The following is a 25,122-nucleotide window of genomic DNA, read 5'->3' on the forward strand; positions in this document are numbered from 1 at the left end:
TCTTAAGTTAAGCAAGAAACTTTTAAAGTTGCAATTTTAAAAACAGCTCAAATAACGCCCATCAGTATACCTTCGACCTTCAAGTAGAATGACGTGTATCCGGTAAAATATCAAAGTCATTTATCACTAAAGTTGGCAGCTTGAGCATACACTTCTGTGCATATGTCGATAAAGAAATATTGCATCAACGATGTGTTTGCGAAGTGGGATAAGTGTAATAGATTTTGTCTTTGATAGTTATTGATAGAATAGAAATGGAAATATAAAAAGAAAAAAAAAAAAAAAAAAAATTATAAAAATTAAACGATTTTCTTTCATTTTTTTAATTTTTTAACAAAGCTTTTGTAAATTTACAGTTTGTTGCATTTTTCTAGCATAAGATTAAACGCTGATTGATGGTTTCTTTTGATTTACTGTGATGAAATTGTTTAATTGATATTAACTACGCAAAATTATAGTCCGCGTATCAATAATTAGACTTGAACCGGAACCTTGAACCGTAACCATGAACAAACATTATGAGCATAAAATACAAGTGATAAGAATTCAAATGAACGAATTTAATCAGTCGATTCAATATAAGAAACTGAACCGTGTGATTTGATTCACCAAAAAGGAAAAATATAATATGTATAAAAATATAATAATAAATATAAAATATAATATGTTATAATACATATCACCAGTTACCAGCTAGAGAAGGTACTAAAAGATTCAGAATGAACTGAAAAGGAGAAATTAATTAAAAAAAACTGTTTAATTTTTTTTTACTGTTATGGAAGTGTTTTGGAAGTTACGACGACCTTTTTTATTATTTGCTACTTATTTAGGTTCTTTCCTCTTAGGTCTGATGATGTTCCTATAAGCGAATTTCTAGCCTCTCGGTACCGGTTTCCAAATAAATCCCGGAAAAAAGTATGACGTGCATGGTACTTGCAGTAATCCCGATAAAATTTGAGATATTACTCAATAACGTGTACTAATAATACCGGTATATTATCGGTCGCTTATATATTTTAATTTGAAATGTATTTATGTAATGTATAATATATAACATATATATTATATATAAAAAATAACGGGAAAATAAATAGAAAAAAAAAAAAAATAGAAAAAATAAAATTTAAGTGGATGCAGTCAATACATGGGCTAATAAAACTACTTTCTCAAATTTGTCAAGCTTTCGAGAATTTTGTTCCCATCATCAGTAGAGTTTGACTGAGTCAATAATTGTCTCCTTTTCAATTTGGAATTGGCTAATACGTTTCCGGTAGCTACTAAAAAAGAAAAAGGGAACATAAGTTACTAGAAAAGTTGCTAAAATATTTAACGAATATTAAAAAGGGAATTCCAGCAATAAAAAATACGTTTATTGTGTTTATTTTTTTTTTTTTTTTTTTTTTTTTTTTTTTTTTTATTAATAAAATAATTTTAGGGTGATTTGCTGAAGCACCAAAATAAATTAATTTCAAATTATCTGCGGTTTAATTTTAACGAATATATCTCATCCATGCACGTCACTCAACTGACTCCAGTCACCTATTATACAGATACATGCATAGCATTTATAATTTCACACCTCGCATAATAAGCAATAATTGTTAAATTTCAATCTGGGCTCAGATGAGGATTGTTTGAGGTCTCTGTCGTCGACAGACTGAAAACTGGAGACGCAAAATTCTTGGCTATTCGGAATTTAGCCTGTAGTAAAATATAAGACTGTAAAATTGTTTCCGATGGCCATTAAAAAAGAACAAAATAGATAACTTTTGAATCAGTTACCTGCAAGAATAGTTGCTAAAAGATTCAGGAAGAATTAAAGGGAAACAAATGAAAAGATGATTTACTATTTTGTTTTACTGTGATGGACACGTTTATTTAGTATTCAATATAAAATGAAGTGTGTCTAGTATGTTCAATTTTTATCGAGGAATAATTCGAATATTTATAAATTTTAATACCAGTGCGATTGAAGCCCCCGATTCGAAATTATTCGAGCGAAATTTACTAAAACACTAAAATAAATTAATTTAAAACCATCTGGGAATTTCATTTTAGCAGGCCATCTCTCATACATGCACGTCATTCAACCAACTACAGTCATCGTTTGAGGCTTCTGTCGTCGACAGTGTGAATACTGGAGGCGCAAAATGCGTCGAGATCCGGAACTGAGGCATTTATCTACTTGTCAATTCGCAACTTAACGGATGTTGCTTTTATAAGACCGACAACGCGATTCCGGTAGCCATTCAAAAGACAAAAGAGATAAGTTTCGTGTCAGTTACCAACTAGAAAAGTTGCTAAAAGATTAAGGGAAAATTAAAAAGGAATATTAGTTAAAGCTTATTTGATATTCAGTAATACTTAAGTGTCTGGTATGTTTATTTTTATTCGTGAATGTTTAAAATATTTTGAGGAGAATTTAATTTAGTGCGTCTCTTAAATACTGATTGAAAATTATTTGAGTGTAATTTACTGGAACATTAAGTAAATTAATTCCAACCATCTACGATTTAATTTTTAACGAATATCTGTTATCCATGCACGTCACTCAACTGACTACGGTCATGTGTTATACAGATACACGCATAGCATTATTTATAATTTCGCCTCACTATTGTTTCATTGTTAAATTTCAGAAATCGAGCTCGATGAGGATTGTTTGAGATCTCTGTCGTCGACAGACTGTAAACTGGAGGTACAAAATGCGTCCAGATCCGGAACTAGGGGCATTTATCTTCTTGGCTATTCGAAATTTAGCAGATGTAGTTATTATAAGACTGGCAAAGCGTTTCCGGTAGCCATTAAAAAGACAAAAATGATAACTTTTGAATCAGTTACCTGCAAGAATAGTTGCTAAAAGATTCCGGAAAATTAAAAAGGAAACAAATGAAAAGATGATTTACTATTTTGTTTCACTATGATGGACACGTTTATTTAGTATTCAATATAAAATGAAGTGTGTCTAGTATGTTCAATTTTTATCGAAGAATAATTCAATTATTTATAAAATTTAATACCCCAGTGATGCGATTAAACCCCGATTCGAAATTATTCGAGCGAAATTTACTAAAACACTAAAATAAATTAACCCAAACCATCTGCGATTTCATTTTAATGAATATCTCTCATACATGCACGTCATTCAACCGACTACGGTCATCGTTTGAGGTCTCTGTCGTCGACAGTGTGAATACTGGAGGCGCAAAATGCCTCGAGATCCGGAACTGAGGCATTTATCTACTTGTCAATTCGCAACTTAACGGATGTTGCTTTTATAAGACCGACAAAGCGATTCCGGTAGCCATTAAAAAGACAAAAGAGATAAGTTTCGTGTCAGTTACCAACTAGAAAAGTTGCTAAAAGGTGGAAAAATTAAAAAAGGAATATTAGATTAAAGCTTATTTGATATTCAGTAATGTGTGTCTGGTATGTTTTTTTATTTTTATTCGTGAATGTTTAAATATTTTTTGAAATTTAATTTAGTGCGTCTCTTAAATACTGATTGAAAATTATTTGAGTGTAATTTACTGGAACATTAAGTAACTTAATTCCAACCATCTGCAGTTTAATTTTAACGAATATCTGTTATCCATGCACGTCACTCAACTGACTACGGTCATGTGTTATACAGATACACGCATAGCATTTATAATTTTATACCTCGCACAATGAACAATTGTTAGAAATTTCAATCTGAGCTCAGATGAGGATTGTTGAAAACTGGAGACGCAAAATGCGTCGAGATCCGAGACTAAAGGCATTTATCTTCTTGGCTATTCGGAATTTAGCGGATGTAGTTATTATAAGACTGGCAAATTGTTTTCGGTAGCCATTAAAAAGACAAAAATGATAACTTTTGAATCAGTTAGCTGCAAGAATAGTTGGTAAAAGATTCAGGAAGAATTAAAAGGAAACAAATGAAAAGCTGATTTACTATTTTGTTTCACTATGATGGACACGTTTATTTAGTAACAATATAAGAAGGAGTATGTCTGGTATGTTTAATTTTTATCCAAGAATAGTTTGAATATTTATGAAATTTAATATAGTGATGCTATTAAACCCTGATTCGAAATTATTCCAGCGTAATTTACTAAAAACACCAAAACAGGTAGCCCGCAAACCAAGGTATTAATACGAAGTATTTTAATGAATATCTCTCATCAATGCACGTCATTCATCTGACTACGGTCATGTATTATACGGATACACGCATATCATTCATAATTTCACACCTCAGACAATAAGCAATTGATAAATTTCAATCTGGGCTCGGATGAGGATCGTTTGAGGTCTCGGCTGTCGACAGTATGAATATTTGAGAGGCGCAAAATGCGTCGAGATTCGGAGCTGAGGCATTTATCTTCTTGTCGATTCAGAATTTAACGGATGTAGCTTTTAAGACTGGTAAAGCGATTCCGGTAGCCATTAAAAAAAACAAAAGAGATAAATTTCATTGTAAAGTTAAGGAGAAAAGAGTAAAAGGAATATTAGTTAAAAGCTAATTTGATATTCAGTAATATAAGTGTCTGGTATGTTTATTTTATTCATGAATATTTACATATTTCTGAAATTTAATTTAGTGGTGTTCTTAAATCCTGATTGAAAATTATTTGAATGTAATTTACTGGAACATTAAGTAAATTAATTCCAACCATCTGCAGTTTAATTTTAACGAATATCTGTCATCCATGCACGTCACTTAACTGATTACGGTACATGTGTTATACAGATACATGCATAGCATTTATAATTTCATAATTCGCACAATGAACAATTGGTAGAATTTCAACTGAAGGCTCCGATGAGGATTGTTTGAGATCTCTGTCGTCGACAGACTGTAAACTGGGGGCGCAAAATGCGTCGAGATCCGGGACTAACGGCATTTGTCTTCTTGGGTATTCGGAGTTTAGCGGATGTAGCTTTTATAGAACTGACAAAGCGTTTCCGGTAGGCACTAAAAAGACAAAAAAGATTGCTAAAAGGTTCAGGAAGAATTAAAAAGGAAAACAAATGAAAAGCTGATTCACTACTTTGTTTAACTGTGATGGACACGTTTATTTAGTATGCAATAAAAGAAGAAGTATGTCTAGTATGTTTAATTTGTATCCAAGAATAGTTTGAATATTTATGAAATTATTAAGCGATGCTATTAAACCCTGATTCGAAATTATTCCAGCGTAATTTACTAAGAGCTTAAAATAAATTAATTCCAAACCATCTGCGATTGTATTTTAATGAATATCCCTCATCCATGCACGTCATTCATCTGACTACGGTCATGTATTATACGGATACACGCATATCATTCATAATTTCACACCTCAGACAATAAACAATTGTTAAATTTCAATCTGGACTCGGATGAGCATCGTTTGAGGTCTCTGCTGTCAACAGTTTGAATACTGGAGGCGCAAAATGCATCGAAATCCGGAGCTGAGGCATTTATCTTCTTATCGATTCGGAATTTAACGGATATAGCTTTTATAAGAGCGGCAAAGCGATTCCTGTAGCTATTAAAAAGACAAACGAGATAAATCTCGATTTAGTTACCAGTAGAGATGTTGCTAAAGGGTTGAAGAAGAATAAGAAAGTGAAACCAAATAAACACTTCACTGTTTATTATTTATTGATGAACTTCTTTTTTGATAAATCCCAATAAGTAATGTCTGGTACGTTTTATTTTTATTGAAGACTATTAAAATATCTATGAAATTTAATTTTGTGATACTATTACATGCCGACTCAAAATTATATTATTCAAACGTGATTTCCAGAGACTTAAAACCAAATTAATTCCAAACCATCTGCGATTGGATTTTAATGAAAGTCTCTTATTCATGAACGTCATTGAACTGACTCCGGTTATATATTATGCAACTATTGGCATGCATTTACAATTTTTCATCTTACCCAATAAACAATTGTTAAATATCAATGTAGACACGCATGAGGATCGTTTGAGGTCTCTGCCGTCGACAGACTGAACACGTGACACTCCAAAGGCGTTAAAATGTCGGGAACTCAGGGCATTTTAATATTTCTTTTCGATTTGGAATTTAACGGATGTAACTTTTAGGATGGGCAAAGTGTTTCCGGTAGCTAGTAAAAGAAAAAAGGGACACATTTGTATCAGTTACTAGCTGGAAAAGTTGCTAAATATTCAGGGAATATTAAAAAGGAAGTCCAGCCAAAAAGTTATGTTTATTGTGTTTATTTTTACCCAAGAAAATTTAAGTATTGTTAAGGAATCTGCTGCACTCAATTGTTGCGGTCCCCTGTTGAACCACGTTTGCCACCAAAAGGTTATGGAATCACTGGTTCTTCAATAATAATTTACTCTTTTCTTAATTATTAAATATTTGTTGTATGGAACTTTTAACAATTGAAAATGATACAAAATTTAATTAAGTAAAATAAAAATTGCCAACTGTAAACTGTCTGGAACTTAGAAAGGTAAAAATAAAGTCACGAGTGTATCGAAAAATAAAGAGAACAGCAAATTCAAAAGGTAGGGTTAGCAGTATTTGTAGAGATTTAATTTATTAACGCTATTAAATTCTGATTCAAAATATTTCTAGGGTTATTTACTAAAGAACAAAAATAAATTAATTTTAAACCATCTGCGGTTTAATTTTAACGAATATCCCTTATCCATGCACGTCACTCAACTGACTACGGTCATCTATTATAGAGATACACGCATAGCATTTATAATTTCACACCTCGCACAATAAACAATAATTGTTAAATTTCAATCTGGGCTCGGATTGGGATTGTTTGAGGTCTCTGTCGTCGACAGTCTGAAAACTGGGGGGCGCAAAATGCGTCGAGGTCCGGAACTAAGGGCATTCATCTTCTTAGCTATTCGGAATTTAGCGGATGTAGCTGTTATAGGACTGGCAAAGCGTTTCCGGTAGCTATTAAAAACATAAAAAGGATAAATTTAGTATCAGCTACCTGCAAGAAGAGTTGCTAAAAGATTCAGAAAGAAATGAATAAAAAGCTGATTCACTTGTTTACTGTTATGGAGGTGTTTATTTGGTTTCAGTATAATGTAAAGAATGGGTATGCTGTGATTTTAATTTACTGTAAGTTAATCAATTATAAATTAAAATCTTCATTCGAAATTATACTAGCGTGATTTACTGAAACATCAAATTAAATTAGTTCCATACCCTATGATTTCATTTTAACAAATATCTCATCCATGTATGTCATAATCAACTGATTTCGTTATGTATTATATAGATTCACGTATAGCATTTATAATTTCAGAACTCGCACAATAAACCATTGTTAGATTTCAATCTAGACTCGGATGAGGATTGCTTTGCCATCGAAAAACTGAACACTTGAGGCTCTAAAGGCGTTAAGATCTGGAACTAAGGGCAATTATCTTCTTTTCAATCTAGAATTTAACGGATGTAGCTTTCAATGGCTAAAGCGTTTCCGATAGCTAGTAAAAGATAAAAGGGGCAATTTTTGTATCAATTACTAGCTAGAAAGGTCGCTAAAATATTCAAGGAATATTAAAAAAAAAAAAAAAAAAAAAAATTTTTTTAAAAGTTTGTGTGTTTATTTTATCCTAGAATATTTAAATATTTATGAGATTTACTTTCCTGACGCTGTTAAATCCTGATTCAAAATAAATCTAGAATTGATTTACTGAAGCACACCAAAATAATGATTTCAAACCATTTGCGGTTTAATTTTAACGAATATCTCTCATCACTCAACTAACTACGGTAACGTATTATACAGATACACGCATATCGTTTATAATTTTACACCTGGCACAATAAACTATTGTTATATATTTTAATCTGGGCTCGGATGAGAATTCTTTGAAGTATATGTCTTCGACAGACTAAAAACTGAAGGTGCAAAATGCGTCGAGATCCGGAACTAAAAGCATTTATCTCCTTGGCTATTCGGAACTTAGCGGATGGAGCTATTATAAGACTGGAAAAGCGTTTCCGGTAGCCATTGAAAAGATAAAGAGGAAAAATGTTGATTCAGTTACTTGCGTTACAGAATAGTTGCTAAAAGGTTTAGGAAGAATTAAAAAAGGAAACAAATGAATAGCTGATTCACTGCTTTGTTTTACTGAGATGGACACGTTTATTTAGTGTGCAATAAAAGAAGTGTGTCTAGTATGTTTAATTTTTATCCCAGAATGATTCGAATATTTATGAAATTTAATACAGTGATGCTATTAAATCCTAATTCGAAATTATCCGAGCGTAATGTACTGACACACTAAAATAAATTAATTCCAAACCATCTGCGATTGTATTTTAATGAATATCCCTGTTCCATTCACGTCATTCATCTGACTACGGTCATGTATTATTATAGATATACACGCAGGGCATTTATAATTTCACACCTCGCACAATAAACTATTGTTATATTTCGATCTGGGCTCGAATATCGTTTGACGTCGACAGCCTGAGTATTGAAGGCACCGGAACTAAGGGCATTTATTTTCTTATCTATTCAGAATTTAGCGGATGTTGATGATTTTTCTATGACTAACAAAGCGTTTCCGGTAGTCATTAAAAAGATAAAACGGATAAATTGAATATGATATCGGTTTCATGCTAGAAAAATTGCTAAAGATTCAGGAAATTAAAAGGGAATTTTTAAAATAGAAAATGTTTTTTTTTTTCTCTATTTTTGTTTTTTACTTTTTTTTGGACACGTTTATTTAGTATTCAATAAAAGAAGAAGTGTATCTAGTATGTTTGGTACATCCAAGAGTATTTGAAAAATTTAATTCAGGTATGCTATTAAACTCTGATTCGAAATTATTCGAGCGTAATTTACTGAAACACCAAAATGAATTAATTCCACACCATCTGCGATTGTATTTAAATGAATATCTCTCATCTATGCACGTCATTCATTTGACTACGGTCATGTATTATGCGGATATACGCATATCATTGATAATTTCACAGCTAAGATAATAAAAATTAAATTTCAATCTGGGCTTGGATGAGGATCGTTTGAGGTCTCTGCTGTCGAGAGCGTGAGTACTGGAGGGGCAAAATGCGTCGAGATCTGGAGCTCAGGCATTTATCTTCTTGTCGATTAGGCATTTAACGGATCTAGCTTTCATAAGACAGGCAAAGCGATTCCGGTAGCCATTAAAAAACAAAAGAGATAAATTTCGAATCAGTTACCAGTAGATATGTTACTAAAAGATTGAAAAAGAATTAAAATAGGGAAGCGAAATAAAGGCTGTTTTACTTGTATTTGTTTATTTTGACTATTCAAATATTTATAAAATTTAACTTTGTGATACTATTAAATGCTAATTCAAAATTATTCGAAAGTGATTTCCAGAGACCAAAAATAAATTAATTTCTAAACCACTGCTATTGGATTTTAATGAAAATGTCTTATTCATGCACGTCATTTAACTGACGTTGGTCTGACATATGACCAAAGTACATCTCTATCTGTGTGCATTTATAATTTCTCACCTCACACAATAAACAATTGTTAAATATCAATATAGACATGGATGAGGATCGTTTGAGGTCTCTGTCGTCGACAGACTTAAAATCCGGAACTCTAGAATTTATCTTCGTTTCATTTGAAATTTAACGGATGTACCTTTCAGGATGGGCAAAGGCGTTTCGGGTAGCTAGTAAAAGAAAAAAAGGATACATTTGTATCAGCTACTTGCTAGAGAAGTTGCTAAAATATTCAGGGAATATTAAAAAAGGGAAATTCAGTAAAAAGTTATGTTTATTGTGTTTATTTTTCTCCAAGAAAATTTAAGTATTGTTAAGGAATCTGCTGCACTCAATTGTTGTGGTGCTCTGTTTTGACGTTTGCCACCAGAAGGTATATGGAATCTGCTTCTTTCAATAATAATTTACTTTTTTTTTCTTAATTATTAAATATTTTATTTTAAGAACTTTAACAATTAGTTTTAAAAATTTATTAAGTAAAATAAAAATTGCCAACTGTAAACTGTTTGGAATTTAGAAAGATAAAAAATAAAAGAGCTCAATAAAAGCTGAAAGTCACGAGTGTGTCGAAAAATAAAGAGAGTATGTTAAAAGGTAGGGTTACAACAGTATTTATGAGATTCTAATGTAGTAATACTATTAAATGCTGATTCAAAATAATTCTGGGATGATTTACTGAAGCACCAAAATAATAGAATTTCAAAACCATCTGCCGTTTTAATTTTGCTTGAATATCTCTCATACATGTAAGTCACTCAACTAACTACGGTCACGTATTATTATACAGATACACGCATAACATTTATAATTTCACACCTCACGCCAACCAACAATTGTTAATTTGCAATCTGGGCTCGGATGAGGAATGTGTGATGTCTCTGACGTCGACATACTGAAAACTGGAGACGCAAAATGCGTCGAGATCCGGAACTAAGGGCATTTATCTTCTTGGCTATTTGGAATTTAGTGGATGTAGTTATTATAAGACTGGCAAAGTGTTTCCATTGTATTAAAAAGATAAAAGGACAATTTTCAATCCAGCTACCTGCCAGGAGAATAGTTGCAAAATGATAAGGAAGAATTAAAAAGGAAAACAAATGAAAAGCTGATTCACTACTTTGTTTTGCGATGGACACGTTTATTTAGTGTTCAATAAAAGAAGAATTGTGTCTAGTATGTTTAAATTTTATCTAAAAATGATTCAAATGTTTATGAAATGTAATAAGAGTGATGCTATTAAATCCTGATTAGAAATTATTTCACGGTAACTTACGAAAACACCGAAATAAAATAATTCCAAACCATCTGCGATTGTATTTTAATGAATATCCATCATGCATGCACGTCATTCATTTGACTGCGGTCATGTATGATACGGATACACGCATATCATTCATAGTTTCACACCCCAGACAATAAACAATTGTTAAATTTCAATCTGGGCTTGGATGAGGATCGTTTGAGGTCTCTGCTGTTGACAGTGTGAATATTGGAGGCGCAAAATGCGTCGAGATTCGGAGCTGAGGCATTTATCTTCTTGTCGATTCGGAATTTAACGGATGTAGCTTTCATAAGACAGGCAAAGCGATTCCGGTAGCCATTAAAAAGACAAAAGAGATAAATTTCGAATCAATTACCAGTAGAGATGTTGCTAAAAGGTTGAAGAAGAATAAAAAAGAGAAACGAAATAAAGACTTCACTATTTTTATTTATTATTGAATTTCTTTTATTGTTTTCAATAGAAGAGTATATCTGGTTTAGTTTTTATTTTTTTATTGAAGACTATTCAATAAAAGAAAAACTTATGTCTATTTCCTTTAACTTGTATTGAAAAATTGAATCAGGGTAAAAAATAATTAAATCGAAAAAATAAAAAAAAAAAACTTAAAATTAAAAATAAAATTACGGGCTAAGTAAGTGACGTCTCGGGCTTGACCTCGCCCGAGTACATATCGATTGTCATCCTCCAGCCGTCTTTGATCCCATTATTTATGAAATTTAATTCAAAAAGAAAAAAAAAAAGGACAATATATGATAAAAAAAAAATTTTTTTCAAAAATGTAGTATGTTTTTCAGGCCTTTATCCAAGAATAATTCAGAATAATTCATGATTCAAAATTAGGCACTGAAACACCAGGTAAATTCTGAAACCATTTGCGGTGGTTTTGATATATGTTTTTTCCTTTTAAATTCAAATGACAAAACGATTATATATATAAGCACAGATACATGCATAGAATTTATAAATTCAAGAAAAAATAAAAAAAAAAAAAAAAAAATTGTTTAATTTTAAATCTGGGTTCACTTGAGGATAGGTTTTTGGGTTGCCCAAATCGACTTGAGGCTCAGAACTAAGGGGGCAAAATGCGTCGAGATCCGGAACTAATGGCATTTATCTCGTTGCCGATTCTAGGTGGAGCCTTTGACAGGCCCATTTCATGATTATCAGGCAGGGGGCAGGTAAATTTAAAATGACCTAGAATTAAGAACAGAAATTTAGACTGATATACTATTTTTTTGGTATTATTACAGATTTGTTTGTGCTTAATAGGGAAAAGGAAGAGGTACATTAGAGTCTCGTTTCCTTGAAGAATATTCAATATTTGTGAAATTTAATTTTTTTTGTGATTTTATTAACTGCTGATTCATAATTGTTGAACATATTTAGAAACCACATAAGAAAATACACATGATTTTCAGGATGGCCCCGGGGTGGTTCTCTCATCCATGCACGTCATTTTGTTTTTTTATACTAGCTTGCAAACTTTTAAATTCCTTGCGTACACCCATTTCATCTCTCATTACGGCTAATGCATGACCAATAATAAGACTCCACATTAAAGGGCAGTGAGCAGATATCTGGAATAGGGTTAATTTCAGATTCTTGGAACATAAAAGAGGTTACAGACACTGGCAGGAAGAATGACGCTTTTTTATTTCTGGGAGGAGATGTAGAATGTGGAATGAGGGGGCTGAGGTTAATCTTGAAATCTTGTCTTTCTTGAGGTTACAACTCTAATCATACCATGTCACTCAGTATTCGTAACTCATCATACATGAGGATCTCCCTGTTGTAGGGGGGACAAGGTATTTCCCATCTTCCCTTTTTCTCTCCCATCCTCCTCTGACAACAGATGTCCATCTTCCGAGGAGTGAGCATCTACCTACTACGAGAATATATACCCTTCCACGGTTGGGGTTTAGCCCTCTGTACCCTTCACATTTGAGGAGCTTATCTCCGGATGAGTTACCCATGTGGCTGGAGGATCTGTCTCCATTTTCTCCACCTCTTTAACCTAGTCTCTCTTTAAACCTGATAACAGTGTTGTCCCGAATCTATAATAGATGATATATCCCTCTTTCTCTGTTGCCTTCTTGGATCAGTTACACCGCAAATGTTAATCGGTCCACTTCTACATATGTTATTCAAAGAGCTATAAATAAGATTGAAGAAAAAATAAATTTGTGCATTAGGGAGGGTATCTAGTAACACTTCACAATAAAAAAATAATATCTTTAAATTGCTGACCTGGATATTATTTATTTGACTCTTTGAATTGGTTCGATTTTCCGTATTTAATGTCAATTAGCACTGATCAATATTATTGCAATGAATATAATTATATTAAATAATTTTAAAAACGAAAATCTTGAAATTACTTTAAATAATGACAGTCAAAAATAATAACTAAATAATTTTGTTATTGTTAAAGTACCCAAAACAAAAAAAGTATCATATCCTTGTACTCAGGAGACCGAGTTGTTTCAAAACTTAAAATAAAAATCTCTCAAATTGTCACCTAATAAAAACATAAACATACTATCAGATAACCCTAATAAGCTGGCTATGAGAATGTGCAACTAGTTTTTTAATTTTCTACAAAGTAACGACAGGAAAAATTAAAATTTATTTTCAAAAACTAAGAAATCCGTTTGATAGATGATGAATCTCTAGGGCGTTAAACTCAATGATTGCACAAAAATTAAACAGTAAAAGGGGTTTATTTGACGTAAATCGAGAACAAAATACAAAACAGCTGTTTATGCCAGGCGCACGCCGAACAAGTGAATAGCCGGCCACACACATAGCGTCTTGGAGAAGGTTTTTAGCATGGCCCATGCAAAGCATGCGAGCCAAGTCTGTGGCGAGCCAAGAACGCTGTTGGCCATTAACGAAATTATTAAATGGCAGTACTTTGATGAAGGTCTTTGACGTACATACCAAGAGTGTGTGTTTATGGAGATAAATATTGACATACTTTGTCAAAATTAGTGCAAGCCTGGATTTCTAACGTGTTTGATAATTTTGGTGTGGCTCAACGGTGGGGAAAATGAAAAAAATATTATAACAATGACTGTAACGTATGTTGGAATCATAGACAGAGATATAAATAGAAGGAAATGGGAAATATTTTCAATTCAATTCTTTTCTGAAGCAGCTTCGTATAGACTGAATTTTTTGACAAACAAAATTCTTATCAGGGTTTTCTATAACTTGCTTACACAACTCAATTAATTTACGGTGACCTTTGTTTTTCAAATTTTTATTGGTATAATCCTTGCTTTTTTTATCCTCCAGAGCGCTGGATGTTTTCTATATATTTCTATAAACTGGGTTAAAATCTCCTTACTCCAAAATCTTGTATCTGCCATAATTGCTAATTTTTTTAGCAAAAGAACAACTAACAACGCTCCACACACGTGAAATAATTTAACAATAGTAGACTCACAAAACACATACACAAGGAGAAGTGCTAGCGCCTTGCTAAATATTGGAAAGTGAAATTTGACACTGTTGACAAGTCTACTGCTACTAGCGCCCCCAATATCGCTTGTAGGAACTAGATTGTCACGCATGGCGGGAAGTTTAAAAAAATAAAAAAATTTAATTCTTCATTTATATTTAATTATGACATAGATAAAAACACAAAAAAATACACCATTTTTTAAAAATATGTTTAATATCAATATCAAATATACAACAGAAATTAATTTAACCACAATAAATTAATAAAATTAAAAGAATAATGTTACAAGTAGATCAAGAGATAAAATTAATTATAACAAAACTGAAAAAAATGGCTTCATAGATGGCTTAGAAATGATGATATATATATATCATAATTTTGAAAGTAAAATTTTATAGGAAATGTCATCGATCATCATTTTTAAGCCAACTGGACGATTATTTCAAACATACAAGCTGAGTTCGTTCATAGTGCTCTGAGAAATCTAGATAAACAAAGAATAATAAATTAAAAGTATTCCAGGGGAAAAGAGAGGAAAAACCTGTATCGCCTCTGATATGTGTCAGGGTATTTTTTAAAGTGTCATCTTTTTACACGAAGTTTTCAGGTTGATTAAAAAGATGACATTTACAACAATACTTTGCCGTAACTTTCACAAATATCAGAGAGAGAGAGAGTACAGGTATTGCCTCTCTTTTCCTCTGGGATGCTTTATATCTGTTGTTCTTTGTTTATCTATATTTCTCAGAGCATAATGCCGAACACGACTACAGTATATAATAATTTCAATATCCTAAGTGGAAAGAAAAAAGATCACCCTTCTGTTTTGTACTATGATCCCTTTCTTCCGATGGCTCATCTCGTTGATATTTAGGAAGGTACCCATAAAATATATATTTTATTATCGGTCCTGGGATGAAGAAATATAAAATTCAATTTGATTTGATGATCCTTTTCTGTCACCTAAATCAGGAGAATGACAATGAGCATGTTAAGATGAAAAGAAACTTATTTATCAACACTTACCTACACGTTAGTCCTAGGAGTTTTATCAAAAACCTATATTTGCCTAAATAATTTATGTATTAAATTTACAAAGCAAACTGCAGCGTGTAAACAAAAGAAATAAAATGGCGACAAGTCAACGTGAACGACCCGACAAGGAGAAATGTGGTATTCGAATAACAAATTACGACACTTTAGAAAGAAACGCACACTTTAGAAAGAAAAAGAGATGAACTGTAATACTGAAAGAACGTCAAGATTTTATCTGTCACTCTTGTCAATAATTTATCGGTAAGGAAGATTCCTAGAAAATCGCTTGTAGTCAAGTTTTCAACCATATCCAGTTCTCCCATAAGAAGTGTCATCCACCTGAGTAGACCTGTTATCCTGGACGTCGCGCAAGGCGTGCGTATTTAGAGCGTGGGTATTTTTCCCCCTTAACATACGAGTTAGACCCGCGCGCCCGATATGTAGGAGCCAAGAGTGTTCAAAAGTACCTGTGTGTGTGGCCGGCTAATGCACAGAACACACTACAGAAGAACGCTAACTTCAAATGCATTTTTTAGTTTCAAAACGGTTTCAAATTTGTAAAGAAATATGTAATCTGTATATTGAAGTTGGCGCCATCTAGCCACCCAGGAAAGTAACAAAGGTGGCGGCAAATTTAAATAGATGCAATTTATTTTTAAGCAAGATGTATTGACTTGTTCGCCAGTTAGAGCCAATCAGATTTCTACAAAATAATGTGTAGTCATCTGATTGGTCCCAAGTTAGCAAACAAGTCAAATGGTAAAAAACAAGGATTTATATAAATAAAGGTTAAACCAGGTGAAACTATTGTAAAGTGTTAAATGGTTTGCTTATATCATTTTATGTGCATAAAATCCTACAATACATAATTTATTTTAATTTACAGAAAATTATACCATGAAACATTTTACAAACAAATAAAACAACAGATTAAAAAGTATAATATTTATTATAGTACCAGATTTAAGAACACATAACAACATTTGTAAAAATATATGGCGTTGTAAATATTACATTGTTAAAAAATAAAATTCACGAATATTTGGTCTTGGTTAGGCTACCTCATAACCAGTTAATCAAATGGTATTAGATAAATCAAAGACCTTTAACTTAAACCTTACCTTTAATAAAAATCTTACTAAACAATCAAACACAAACAAGCCTTCCAAAAATTCCTGAAATACAAAATCACGATTGTAAATGAATTGCAAAAAAACACAGCCAAACAACAAGAAAACAGCGAAACGCGCATCTCCGTTCGTGCAAGAAACACAACTGAAGAAGGAAAGCTAGGAAAACTGATTTGACACCACAGAACACAAGTAAACCGTCCCAGGCGTAAAAAAAAACAATTTTGTACGCAATTGTTAGGCAACTAGAAAAATTAAAATAAAAATACGCCATCTAGCGCCCCAGGAAATTACTACCCCAAAAACAAATCGTTCAAGGTCGTATATCTCAGTTGACTGGCCCTGGGCTAATGATCGGCGGCAGACAGGCTTCAGCGAGCGTTGTGCGTCGATGGTGGCGCCCTCCCACCGATCGTCGTTGGTCACTTGCCGAACTACGGCCCAGACTCGCGATCCCCATTATGCGAGCGGCCAGGAGCGCGAGTGTTGACTGGTGATACTAACGGTGTAAATTTTCAAAACTTTTTTGATGGCATCTTGTTGAACATCCCAAAGCGGTAAGTTTGCCCCAATTTAACCATGTTTGTATCTATTACGGTTACCGAAATACCAACGCTCGTAGCTCGAATTTGTAGCACCCTGTATAATACCGCCTAAACGGAGAGCGTCAATTATTGTAATATAAAATTTCGTATTCCGAACTACCAACTATTTGAAAATAGATGAAGAATAAGAAATTTATAATAAAACTTATATTATTTGACAAAATATTTTTCCAGGTTGTGTATTATCTTAATTTTTTATATGATAGTGATTATTTCTGATTATGGGGGAAGATAAATTTGTCATAGTAGCGAAATCCTTTAGAAAAATAAACTACAATAACCGCATAGCAAAGATCGCTCCTTTCACGTTGCATTAAAAATATAAATTAATAAAAATCGAAAGCGAAGTGAATCTCGGTTCGGGATTCCGTAAGAGCACTTTTATATGGTTTAATAAAAATGGTCGATGTCTGATTCCAGCCGGCACTCCAGAAATCAGAGAATGCAAAAAGGAAATAAGCTACATGGAGGAGGGCAAGCTGGGCAGGGTGGATATCGACCCGGACATCATCCAGTTCGACAAACAGCACGGTCTTCCGGTGGATTGTATGTGGGTCATCACGGTCAGAGTCAACTGGAGGGTAAGTACACTTTTTATTTCATTTCCATTCCATTCTGAAAATTATTTGCCAAGCACTATCATTTTACGAAACCATCCAATACTTAGCACAATAAGTTTAATGAATTTGCCAGTGATGAGCAAATGCAAAATCAGGAGCAAGATTCGCTTGGTTTTGGTTTTGCAGAGGTCCCTATTGCAAAGTTATACGCTTTTTTTTAACAGTTTTTACTAAGGTATTTTCAACATAAAAAATATTTAAATAGTAATAGCCCAGTCAAATTAGAAATCGGTGGAAAAACTCACAATTTTGAAAATGGTTTTTAAATAGTTTCTCTTGACTTGAACTGTCTGTATTGATAAATTGAAAAAGCACGGAAATGAGCTCGGGGAGAGGGGAGGGGTTAAATGTCACTTTTATGACTCTTTCTAGCTTATATCTCAGAAAATATGACACCTACTAATAAATACCCTATATAGAAAATTGCAGCTCTACAAAATTGGCTGAATGTATTTTTTTCATAGAACTAACCTTTTAAGAGTTACAGGGCTGACAAAATTAACACTATTTCTCATATTGTATTTTAGCATTTGAAATCCAATTAAAGTCTAAATTTAACCTTTCATATTAATAATGGTAATATTAAGGGGTCCTTATGTTATCGTTCAAATCTTCATTGCCGTTTTGTCTTCCGTTGGAGAGCACTAGAGCACACAGGAATAACAATAACTGCAAGTTAAAGATTAATGCATGCCTGCGCGCTTTACGGTAAAAAATATACCTCAGCATGTAGCGCAGCTGCAAATATTGTAAAAAGTATACGAAAACCAAGAATCATCGACCATAAACCGGGGATCCGCCTGCAGTAGATTTTTCTAATATTAAAATAGCACGAAGCATTTAAGGCATTAGCATTTGAGATCTGCTTCCCCGAAGTTGTATATTGCAATAATATTCTACATAAATACTTCCTGGAGGCACAGTTAACGTAAGTGTAATATATACGTATCTGCAATACCCAATCTATTTCGCCAATATAGTATCAGTGTTGCCTCGCAGAATTTCAAAGAGTCTTAAAAGCGCATATAAAAGTGTGATTTCTGAATCTTCTCAACCTACAATAATTAAATACATTAATGATATCGACATACATAACATGAGTCCACATATATTATCACCTATTTATTCCACATTATCCGTTTTAGACAAGTAATGGGCATGTTTCATGTTTTTCAATTTCCACGTAATGCAGATTTCAACCTAATTAGTGCTTGCTACTTAGCCTTTTTTATATAAAACTTAATATTATGCCAAACAATGGGGTAAAAGTTTGAATTTCACACTTACGCGCGCTGCGATGACGTATGTAGCCCTCGCTAATATGATTGGCTGGTTTTCCTCTCGAAATAAACTTGGTGAATTTTATGATGGTAGTATTGCTGTTTATTCAATGTCAAATTTTTTTTTTTTCCTTATTAGTTTTATTTTGGATTTTAAATTAAATTTACATTTAAACTATTTCCAATAATGCTAAAATTAATTGTTCCATTGTTGGATAACATTTACAAGTAACTATAATAAAATGTTTTTGTACGCGCCGAAAAAGATGGAAAATCGTAAATGCTGTTTTTCAGAAAACTTCTCTTAAGCTATGAATGTGGATTTCAAAACATTTCTAGTGAGTTTATATTATGTTTGATTTGTTAAATCATTAATGGCCTATTTTTACATGTGGAAGAAGGTGGGGAGAAAAATTAATTTAAAAAAAATGTAATTCCTGATAACTAAGATTAATAGTATTTCGGGAAAATCACAGTATTCACAGTTATGGTATAAAACAGGTACGCTACAATCTGATCATGAAAAGTACGTCTACTATCTGACCAAGAAAAGTTAGAGAAGATGAACAAGGCAATTAGAAAAATTCTATTGGCATCAAGAATGTTAATAAATACGTTCATGGTTAAGTTATTCCAGAAGACTACTAGTATTAATAAAATACATTGTATAGATAAAATAAGGCTCTAATGCAGTGCCTTTTTATATAAAATCAAGTAAATATTTTATTTTAAAGTTTTGTTATTAAATGTATTAATATGTGATCAATAATGTTTATTATATAAGCATAAAATATTATTTTTTAAGAGTGTTATATATATCAGGAAGATTCGAAGGAAACATACATTATGTATTACATATACATATTTTATTATTTTTTAAATTTATTAAATTAAAAGGCAATTAAATATAAAGTGTTTTAATTACAATATTGTAATAATTTACATTTTGATGGTGATAAGCCTTACTGAATATTAGGGCAGTCAATTTACAATTAATCCGCTACAAGAACATAAAATATAAATATTATGAGAAGACAAGAATGGCAATAAAAGTTGCTAGAAATGTTGCTAGATGTTATCTTCCAGATAACATCTTACATATCATCTTTGCAGGGATCATCGATATCCTATCTTGGTCCAGAGCCAGTACTGGGAATACTCAAATGTATGGCCCGTAGTGCACTAAAACTCTGGATCATGGAAAAACACAATGTTCATTGGAGAAATAGACAGGGGCACAGGCACAGCAAGGCTTTTATCCAAGGACCTAGCTCTAAAACCGCAATAGAACTGCTAGTGCTTAGCAGGAATAAAGTGCGGATTACAAGAGGCCTCTTGACAGGACACATGGCTGTCAAGTGTTACCTGAACAAGCTCAACCTGTACCAAGGAAGTCTTTGCGGCAGACTCTGCGATAAAGATCCTGAAACAGCGGAGCACATAATATGTCATTACGAAGCTTGCGAAGCTTATTTGGGAAAGCTAGGCTAGAACCGGAGGAACTATGCTCCCATCCTATCAAGGACCTGCATAAGCTAGTGCAGGGCACAGGGATAGGAGAGTGGGGGCAGATATAGAAGGGGGACAAACACAATAGGCCTCACAGGTCGCAGTGTTTCCGACAGAGGACGGCCCCTTGTTATGAAAAAAAGACCAAGATCACAAAACCAATACCAGCCTCGCTCGTCACTAATGGCACTTTCTTAAAGCCGACAATTAATCGGTTCTAGAAAAATACGAAGCATCTTGTCGTATAAAAGATGTAAGTGCATTAGTGGAAAATACAGAATAGGCGGTAAATTAATACTCCCGCGGGACGGGGTTGAATTTATAGTCGGCTGGCGTAGTGCGCGTTTTCTTTATACGGCTGACGTTACTTAGTTTTATGGCCTTATTCCCTGTTTTATTACCAAACGGCTTTAAATCCGCCCGCGGCACCGCGTGGCTGGGAACTTTAAAAAGACAACAAGTGTTGCTTCTCCGCTACCATGTCTGCGAAACTTCATACGATTCGAGTTTGATTCTCATTTTATATACCGAACTATTTAAGTATTCTAAAATTGTTCTGCTCGATAGTAAAAGTTTTTCTTTCTTACACGTTATATTGTAAGTTAGGTTGTAGTATCGAGATTTTTATATCTATTGTGATTCTTTGATTGTTGGGATAGATTTTCGTATCTAAATTCATCGGTTCCAGTGAACTATCCAGGCACAAATTTCTTTTAGAAAATAAAGCTTATGTTGATTATTTGATTAAAGTCTGATGTTGGAAAAACATGTTTCTCGTAAAATTGTTGTTTTATTATTGACAGTTTGAGAAAAATGCATTCTTCATAAAAAAAATTGATTGTTCTAAAATGATTATTCCCGTTTATACTTTTCCAGACCGTTTTAGAAGAAATTAAGAAAATGTGAAAATATTGTTGGAAATCCTACGAATCAAAAGCCTACGATAATATCATTTCGATTTCATTGTTTTATAGGTGGTTATTATTAAAGAGTTGTATTCCGTTGTTTACCTTGGTTATGGTTCATGATACAAATAAAACAACATGATCGTAAGCGGCTCCAATTTCGTTCAGTTTGTGTGATGTCATACGCCATACAAAAATATATCCATATTGTTCAATTGCTACTAATAAGAAAAGACCTAAAATAGGAAAGAATTAGGATATAACCTCAAAAGTGATGTCAAATCATTGAGCTTGACATTCGAAAAGTCAATGAAATTTTCACATTTATTATGTGTCATCAATTTGACAATTTGAAACTGGCGCGCGGAGATTGCCAACCAATGGTGCCGTTATCACCTGTGATGTAGTGACCAACCTGCGCAATACCAAACCTTGTTTTCTTTGTATCATGGTTATGTTTATATGTTCCAGTTCTATATATCGGTTTCCTGAGTTTTATTATTACGGAACACGGTTTCTGAAAAATATCTATCATAATTGTCACCAAACTAACCAGCGCTGGAAGGCTGGTTTTTCCTTAGATCTTATAATGTTATAAACTTCGTGGATAAGTAAATTCGCTTAATTTTTGTTGAAGACACAGCAGCGACATTCGACTATCTGATTATCTTTGTCTTTGATACTGATTGACCAATGGTCAGTCTTTGTGTTGTGTATATGTCATTTTTATGTCATAAAATAAAAAATGTAAATATATAAATTTGAGAAAATAATAATGTTATTCGGATATTAATTATATATTGGATAATATTTACTAGTATATTAACTATTTAACGAAAAAAAATCAAAGGTAAATTACCTATTAGTATTTAATGTGATTAAGTTACCTAACATAAATATGTATTTCGCTGAATAAAAGTCAGTTGAAACGATTTTAAATAATATATATCTTGTTTTTTAAAAATATGGAACATACTTCAGAGGTTTTCATACTTTTATAGTGTTGTGGAGTTCTGTTAAGGATAATATTTTTCTTATTGTGGACAGCTTCATATATAACACCTTTGTCAGTCATAATGTCTCCTTTATCACACCTTTATCAATCCACTAACTTTATCGCACTACAAAAACAAACTTTCAAAAAGAACACAAATCTAAAATATCGTCGGAATTCCAAATTAACTCTTTATTATCACGAGTCAAACAATATACAAAAAGCACAAAATGTGACATTAATTAAATTATGTTATTAAAATATGTTTTGACTTTTCAATGTCAAAATATATTTTAACGTTTCCCTGGTTACTGATTTCTATGTGTTGCCCATTCATCATAGCATATTTTTCAAAGTAGTATTTGAAAACATTTTTAAAAAAGAATTTATCGTTATATGATTTAATTTTCGTTTAAAATATATATAAAAAGTATATTGGAAATAATATGACAAATATTTTCAAAATAATAAATACACGTATCAGTTATATCTTGATTGAAAAATTTTAGTGGTCTATATTTTTAGTAATTGTTGTCAACGAAAAAAACGCTCCAAGTTAGCATTTACGTCTAATATCGTTCTGCGCATGCTCAGTAGCGTACGCAGAGAGAAGGATAGATATATACGATAATCTTGTTCTAGAAAGAAATAAATAGAAAACGCATGTGAAAGTCCCGTAAACAAAGTCGTGTGTAATATACATATGGCATAGCTTTATCCACGAAGTTTATAAGATCTAAGGGTTTTTCTGGTTTTGTTTGTCAATTAATATCATTTATATGACAGAAATAAAGTTTATTTAATTTATAAAATTTATCTAAATTAATTCTTTGACATCTAATCGGCAAGGTTTAAACAGGGTTGTTCACCACATACGACACGGAGTATTGTAGCTAAACGATGAGATTTTTACAAATTGTAAGTTTGGGGTTCGTTGAAGGACTATTAGAGCTACAATTTAAAAATATTTTTACAATATACAGAGTGTCCCAAATAAATAAAAAATATCAAAGTTTTATTTTTTTAAATGGAACACCCTGTATATTATCACATTTTTAGTTTCTACGATTAAAATAAAGGTAAATTTGATTAAGGTTTATTATACTTAAACCGTACCGTTTTTGAAATATTTTCAATTTTGTGAAATTGCAGTAAAAATTTAAAGCTTCATTTCTCCAAGGATATCAATGTTTTTAATACTAAATATTTAATGAAGTTTATTTATTGATCAGTTATTGTGTTGCAATAATAAAAATAATACTACCTTATACAGAGTGTCTAAAAATTTATTTTAAATAATTATTAGCTTCAAACGGCAATAACTTCTTTAATTTAAATGGAATGCCCTGTATATTTTAGGAGAATCAGATGCACAATTAAATTGTCTATCAAATTGTATGATACCATTTTTTACCTATCCCTTCAAGTTTTCGTAGAAAATGCATTTTCTTATAATTTAGACCTCATTTATCAATATATCCATAGAATATTGACATTTTAGATTGTTTTTAAAGCAACAAATGTACAAAATGTACAGACTAGTAATATTATCGTTTTTAGCAAAACGATAATGTTACTAGCCCCTTTGTATGCAAAAAGAAAACTATTTAAATCTTTATAAAAGAGTATACCATTAATTAAATATAACACCATTATTTACACCCATATACTAATTAATGACATACTTAATTGTGTTCGTTAATAAATTATTATAAATAAATGTGGATTTTTGAGTCAGAAATCAATATAATAATAAGTTATCAAATTAAAGTCTTTGTTGTTATAAATAAGCATTTATTAAAAAATGAAATATCATTTTAAGGTGTTACTTTTATCACACTGTCTAATGCCCATACAAAATTCAGTTTTTTAGTATTTGGAGCAATTATTATTAATCAACGCAAACAGTCAGTTAATGTAGTTTGAATACTGGAATCATATTAATTGGTCCTCTTTAACAAATATTTAAACAGTTTTTTTTATTTTTTAATGAAATAAACGAATTATATCGACAATATTAGTATCTGTACTCTTTAAACATTTGGTACATCTTTAAATATAATCTAAAATGTCAATAGTCCATGGGTATATTGATAAATAAGTTCTAAATTACAAGTAAATGCATTTTCTACAGAAACTTAAAGAGATAGGCAAAAAATGGTATAATATAATTTGATAGACAATTAAATTGTGCATCTGATTCTCGTAAAATATACAGGGTGTTCCATTTAAATTAAACAAGTTATTGCCGTTTGAAGCTAATAATTATTTAAAATAAATTTTTAGACACTCTGTATAAGGTAGTATTATTTTATTATTGCAACACAATAACTGATCAGTAAATAAACTTCAGTAAATATTTAGTATTAAAAAACTTTTGATACCCTCGGAGAAATGAAGCCTTAAAATTTTTACTGCAATTTCACAAAATTGAAAATATTTCAAAAACGGTAAGGTTTAAGTATAATAAATCTTAATCAAATTTATCTTTATTTTAATCGTAGAAACTAAAAATGTAATAATATACAGGGTGTTCCATTTAAAAAAATAAAACTTTGATATGTTTTACTTATTTGGGAAACTCTGTATCTTAAATTATTTTTAAATTGTACCTCTAATAGTCCTTTATCGAACCCAAAACTTACAATTTGTAAAAATCTCATCGTTTAGCTACAATACTCCGTGTCGTATGTGGTGAACAACCCTGTATAAAAACAAAATTGCAAGAAAAAATGATACAATAGGATTAGTTAATTTTAAGTAAATTTCATAAATGATCGGTTTACTACACGTATGTATATTATA

At 31.9% G+C, this 25,122-nt stretch overlaps 1 protein-coding gene across 1 annotated transcript in view; it reads left to right on the forward strand.

The window, feature by feature from the left end:
• The window catches only part of LOC115881204 (neuropilin and tolloid-like protein 2), a gene marked incomplete at its 3' end in the record, with an annotated part of 598,059 nt that extends 580,469 nt beyond the window's left edge, over window positions 1-17,590 (forward strand). Inside the window, exon 5 of the mRNA XM_030898613.1 lies at window positions 17,430-17,590. Within this exon, the coding sequence (XP_030754473.1) occupies window positions 17,430-17,590 (161 nt within the window). The remainder of the gene's footprint in view (window positions 1-17,429) is intronic.
• Between the last annotated feature and the right edge of the window lie 7,532 nt (window positions 17,591-25,122).

Source organism: Sitophilus oryzae, unplaced genomic scaffold (assembly GCF_002938485.1).
Source record: "Sitophilus oryzae breed Bouriz unplaced genomic scaffold, Soryzae_2.0 scaffold_1701_pilon_pilon, whole genome shotgun sequence".
Classification (NCBI taxonomy): Eukaryota; Metazoa; Arthropoda; class Insecta; order Coleoptera; family Curculionidae; genus Sitophilus; species Sitophilus oryzae.